This window comes from Pelobates fuscus, chromosome 6 (assembly GCF_036172605.1).
Source record: "Pelobates fuscus isolate aPelFus1 chromosome 6, aPelFus1.pri, whole genome shotgun sequence".
Taxonomy (NCBI): Eukaryota; Metazoa; Chordata; class Amphibia; order Anura; family Pelobatidae; genus Pelobates; species Pelobates fuscus.
The window spans coordinates 237,087,562-237,093,647 of NC_086322.1; the positions used below are offsets into that span (position 1 = coordinate 237,087,562).

General features: G+C 41.1%; 1 protein-coding gene across 1 annotated transcript in view; it reads right to left on the reverse strand.

The window, feature by feature from the left end:
• Positions 1-268: 268 nt before the first annotated feature.
• Positions 269-6,086, reverse strand: part of DNAJC7 (DnaJ heat shock protein family (Hsp40) member C7) — a 118,479-nt gene continuing 112,661 nt past the window's right edge. Inside the window, exon 14 of the mRNA XM_063458903.1 lies at positions 269-1,573. Within this exon, the coding sequence (XP_063314973.1) occupies positions 1,536-1,573 (38 nt within the window). The 3' untranslated portion in view covers positions 269-1,535. The remainder of the gene's footprint in view (positions 1,574-6,086) is intronic.

The window sequence follows — 6,086 nt, forward strand, 5'->3', positions numbered from 1 at the left end:
TAGGAGTTAGTCCCTTAATGGGTCAGTGTCCCTCTGTTGGTCTAATCAGGGTAATATGGGTAGTGAGCGTTTTGGAGGGGCTAAAGACTCCCCTATTTTATGTGCACCCCATGATCTACGTAAGTTGTCTCCATATTACTCTAGGTGCCCTGAGAGATACAGAAATACACGTCTGTTACCCCTTATCATCCTGTGCGTTATAGTAGTGGTCCCGTATGTGATTTCCCCCTCCCGCCATTTAACTTTTTTTTAATGATATAAGAAGCACTACATTTTTAAACAGTTTTATTGAACGCTTTTATATTTGTACAGGTAACCTTGTAGAATTGGGACGTTTTCATAGACCAACTTTGGGTAGGAATATGTTGAGTAAATTGCAATAAGAGTGGCACAGCTAAAGTACATCACTATGATACTAACGTATGGGGTACCCATTATGATTCCTACCTAGTAACTTTAAGGAAGTCATACTAAAGTATTCAGCACGCAAAATCTGATGGCTCCCAAGGGGCAGGCAATATTAACGTGTCTGAAATCCAATACATATATTAGCGTACATAATCATCCCTCGATTTGAACATTAATAAAATGATACATTTCTATAGTGGTGCAATCAAATCTTCATGTTTCACAACATATTTGTTGGTCCACTTAAATTGCATCTCAACTTACAAAGCAACTTGCGTTCTGTTACAGAAACTGTAAAATGTTTACATTTAAACATACAGAAACAAAATTACAAGGTCAGTTCAACATTGACTGCATTACATACTCCGTGGTAAACTTACGTTTTTCTTCATACTGGTATCAATCCTATTCTTTCATAGGTCGTTAAAAATAAGGACTGAAGAATACATAGCAGATATACAAATTCAGGAAGCTGTCTGTTTCACACAATCATGCACCTTCCAGTTATGTTGATGTAAAAATTGCAATGCAAAAAAAGTCACTTTAAATCCATGAACATGTACTCAAAGTCCTGAAGCATTGAATTAATAAAAATTCAAGAGACTTCTAAGTTTATTACGTATATCCCATAAACACAAATTAGCCTAACCAACTTATAGCTCTGCAGTTAAATTTGCACATCTCAAGGATTGAGCAAAATTCCTGTGGAACCGCATAAAGAAAAAAAAAATGTGTTTTTATTTCCAATTTTTTGGTAATCAAGTTTTTCTTTTCTCTTGTAAGGGAAAAAAATAGAGCAGAATTGTGTCAGGCTTTTTTAAATTTATTTGATACGTTAGTTCATGCTGCTTTCAATATTTCCTTCACACATGAGCACACAGAGAGGTATTTAACCAAGATGGATTCAAAATAATAATTAAAAAAAAAAAAAACACAAAAAAACACAAAAAAAAAACACTTCTCTAACAAACAGAGGGGCACGGTGATGCCGTGGAGAAGTCTGATTAAATAATGTCCGTATTCCAGGTTAAAACACTTGATCGGAGAAGGGAGATGAGGGAGCAGGACGAGCAAATGGAGTGGGATGGGGGAAGATAGGGATAGGAGTGCTTTGGGACATGAGGATGTTACCCAAATTGGAAGAAGAAATTACCAGGACCAGAAGCTGGAAAATAAAAAAAGAGAAAAATTAATAAATTTCAAGTAATTGATTGCAAGTTTGTGTCAAATTCGTTCAATGTATGAAAACGATGATTTCTGTTTAAAATGTAAACATAAAAAAAAACAAATAACACCTAAAAATAAAGAAATTATATTAAAAAAAAAAAAAAAAAAAAAAAGCACCTCAAATGGTGCAGATCAAAAAACAAAAAAATCACAGGCAAAACAGGCAGAATATAATGGTCTCAGGTAGGATTTTCTTTCTTCTCTATTCCCATCACCTGTGCTTGTTAGGAAAAAAGAAATAGACACATAATTCACTACTGTATAACAGCAAAGAACACTTTATTATACATTGAACAAAATTATAAACGTTTTTGCCACCATTTTTCATGAGCTGAATTCAAAGACCTAAGACCTTTTCTCTGTACACAAAAGGCCTATTTCTCCCAAATATTGTTCACAAATCTGTCTAAATCTGTGTTAGTGAGCACTTCTCCTTTGCCGAGATAATCCATCCACCTCACAGGTGTGGGATATCAAGATGCTGATTAGACAGCATGATTATTGCACATGTGTTCCTTAGGTTGGCCACAAAGGACCACTCTAAAATGTGCAGTTTTACCACACAGCACAATGCAACAGATGTCACAAGTTTTGAGGGAGCGTGCAATTGGCATGCTGATTGCAGGAATGTCCACCAGAGCTGTTGCCCGTGAATTGAATGTTCATTTCTCTACCATAAGGCGTCTCCAAAGGCGTTTCAGAGAATTAGGCAGTATATCCAACCGGCCTCACAATCGCAAACCACGTGTAACCATACCAGCCCAGGACCTCCACCTCCAAGATAGTCTGATACCAGCCACCCAGACAGCTGCTGCAACATTCGGTTTGCATAACCAAAGAATTTCTGCACAAACTGTCAGAAACCGTCTCTGGGAAGCTCATCTGCATGCTAGTCGTCCTCATCGGGTCTTGACCTTACTGCAGTTTGTCGCCGTAACCGTCTTGAGCGGGCAAATGCTCACATTCATCTGGTACTTTGGAGAGGTGTTCTTTTCATGGATGAATCACAGTTTTCACTGTACAGGGCAGATGGCAGACAGCGTGTATGGCATCATGTGGGTGAGTGGTTGCTGATGTCAATGCTGTGGATCGAGTGGCCCATGGTGATAGTGGGGTTATGGTATGGGCAGGCGTATGTTATGGACAACGAACACAGGTGCATTTTATTAACCCCTTCACGACCGATGACGGTTCAGGACCGTCAGCAGAAAAATCCCCTTGAGGACCGGTGACTGTCCTGAACCGTCATAATGGTAAGATATACTTACCCGAACGCCGTTGTTTCCCCGGCGGCGATCGCCGTTTCTCCCGGTGTGGGGAGACTGCCTGACAGTCTCCTCGCGGCAGATTAGGACCCCGCAACCACATGATCGCTCAGAGTGGTCACATGGTCACAATAGGTGTCCAAGTGTCTGCCTGCAGGGGGACTGTCTGTGCTGAAAGGCAGTGTCCCTGCAAGTGTAAAATAAAATGTTAATAAAAAAGATAATTACATATATGTGTGTATATATATATATATATATATATATATATATATATATATATATATATATATATATATATATATATATATATATTTAGACCTGTGGAGTAAAGAATAATTAGTTTTTTTTTTTACAAATCCTGGGAGTGCTGATTATTTTGGATATATATTTAATACAATGTTAAACAAAAATCTGCACACCAGTCAAGCCATAAGACTTGCTTTTCCCACAGAAATCCCCAAACTGCAGCGATGTTGCAACCGCAAAGGATTCTGGGTGGGCATATGCAAATTAGTTTAACAAAGAATCACATTTTTGCCTCATTCCATTTTAAACATGGATTCCTTTTCCTCGGTACAAACCTTATTTTAAGCAAATAAAAATAAATATAAATCATTTTGGGGAGTAGCTCATGCTGTTAAAGAAACTATACTTTATTCTATGTGGGAAAGGGATACCAGTAAGCTATAAGCAAACATATCGACTACAAAAACTTTCATTCATACTTTTCATTGTATTAAATCACATACCCAGTCTTGGGCTGTTATCGCCACCGTGTGGTTTTTTTATGGTATTTTCTGTTTTATTCTGTATAAAATGTATTTTCCCTGCACTAAAACTATAGCAGCAGCTACTAGCATACTTACTTGGAGGTGTTACCACGAAATGACTATTCACACAATAGTATACTATGCCTTTACGTACAAGTTAATCTCAGCCTTGTTAAAAAATTTCTTTTATCGCCACAGATCATACTTTTGTTATACGACTAAATTGAAAAAACAGGGGTTCTTCTCCTCTAAATCCAGGTTTTCATTCTACAATAGCACCAACCGGTTTGCTCCTTCTATATTACAAACCCTGATTCTTGTTCTTTAATCCAGGTATAGTATTTATTTCACTTTTCTACGCACGCTACGCTCATACGTCACGCCCGCGCAGATTTACATCTGTCTTAAAACCATCAGGTTTCTTCTATGATAAGCATCAAACAGCTTTGCCTCTCCTAAAAAAAAATAAAAAAAAATAAAAATAAAAAATCGCAAAACCCTGGTTCTTGTCCCTTATAGTCCCTTATTTTTTCTTTAAACTTCAGCATTTATTTACTTCAGTTTCTGTTTTAAGAACGCAGACAGCCTTCATTTTCATTTGCCACTCTCTCGTATCACTCATCTATGCCCCCCAGTAATTCATGAGGCACTCATACGCCACGCTCACAGATCTACATCTGTCTCAAACCCCTTAGGCTTCTTCGACGATATCAACAACCGCTGGGCCGGTCTTCCATATATACTCAACGGTTAAATCCCCGGGTATAATCACGATCAAGGTTAGTATCCTACCATCACATAAATTTGCCAATTTAACCCATAGATGGTACGTGAACTGGCTCACAGGGTCTGGGCTTCAGACCTAGCTCACCGAGGCATGTACAAACCATCTCCCACCTCAACATGGAGGTACGGCCCAACGCCCAAATCATAGTTAAACGCCTCATTCGCTCTTCTATAGGGCCATAGTCAGGGCCTCACTTTCCACGGCCACACGTTTTGAACCTTTTAAATGTCATCGAGAGGCCAACATCCCGCCACCACATCTGTGGCAACGTAGTTCGCCTCGCCCAAATCATAGATAGAGCCTCTCACCGCCACTTGGTATTAGTAGGGCCTCATCCGTCACTAGTCTAAGTTAAGTTTTTCGCTTCGGCAGTAACCTTACAGTCCAGTTCACCTGAGCAATCACCCCCCCCCCCCCCACCCCTTGAAATAATTTTCTCAGACGCCCCTACTAAATCCAACTCATTTAATTAATTTCTAGAATGTCGCAAGATACATCTCCCATTGACGAGGTGCCTGATAAGGATATAATATCCACTCCTATCAGACCAGAGTCTCCAGGAGTATCTCTCGCCCCTTCTACCCCTACGTCTTTGAGAGCATGGACTATACCTAAGATTACGACCGAACTTAGGCTTAGGGGCATCCCCTTTCCTGCTACGGCCCGAAAGGTGTAATTATACAGACTTTTGACCAACCAAGCCGCTGAGCCTAGGCCAGGCACTAGCTCTCAAAGTCAACCGTCTGGCGCTGGCACAGCCACCCAGGACACCCTTGCGGCAAAGCTGGCCAACCTACAGACCTTAAACAGCAAGTTAAGCAAGGTGGAGAGTGCCATAGCCTCCCCAGGTAACCTTCCTGACCTTTCAGCCCTCACCCCGGCAGTACCTATGGCACCGACACCCGTCCATACACTTCCCCAACTCCTGCTCCAGTCACGTCTCCTTTCGTGTCACCAGCTCACTCCGTCCCAGACTCCATTAGGAAAGAAATCCTAGATGGGAAGGACGTGTGTCTGGTGTCATTGCTTATTGCCTCCCAAGACGTGCTGGAGAACAGGGCTTATAACTTTGGCGATATCTCAAGGCTCAACAAAAAATTATCGATTCCCAATTTCGTTTTGGCCTTCGGGATATACCGTGATGTCATCTGCTTGGTATATCCCCACAGGAGAGAGGAACTGGACCTCTATCTCCATAAAGTGGTGGATTTGGGCTTTAAGTACGGGGGCTCATCTTTTTATGATTATCATAAATCGATATCAGCGAAAGCGGCGACACATCTGAAACAGTTTAATGTAAGAATTAACTGGTGTCAGATGGATACAGAACTATTCTGTCGCCACTTCGCTGGTCTGAGGTCCCCGTCCTGTGCCATATGCAATTCCTCAACCCACTTGGCCGATTTGTGCCCTTCTATGGCTGACCCATCCACCCCCACTCTCACCCCTCAATCCACTTCCGCTCCTCACCTTAAACAGGAAGGCGGACAGCGGGATAAACTGGGGAGGCCCATCTCCTTTTTAGGGAAAGCTCAGGTGTGCAACAACTTCAATACAGGTTCCTGCAGCTTCAGTGCTTGTAGATTGTTGCACATCTGCTCTGCTTCAGGACACACACTAAGACCATGT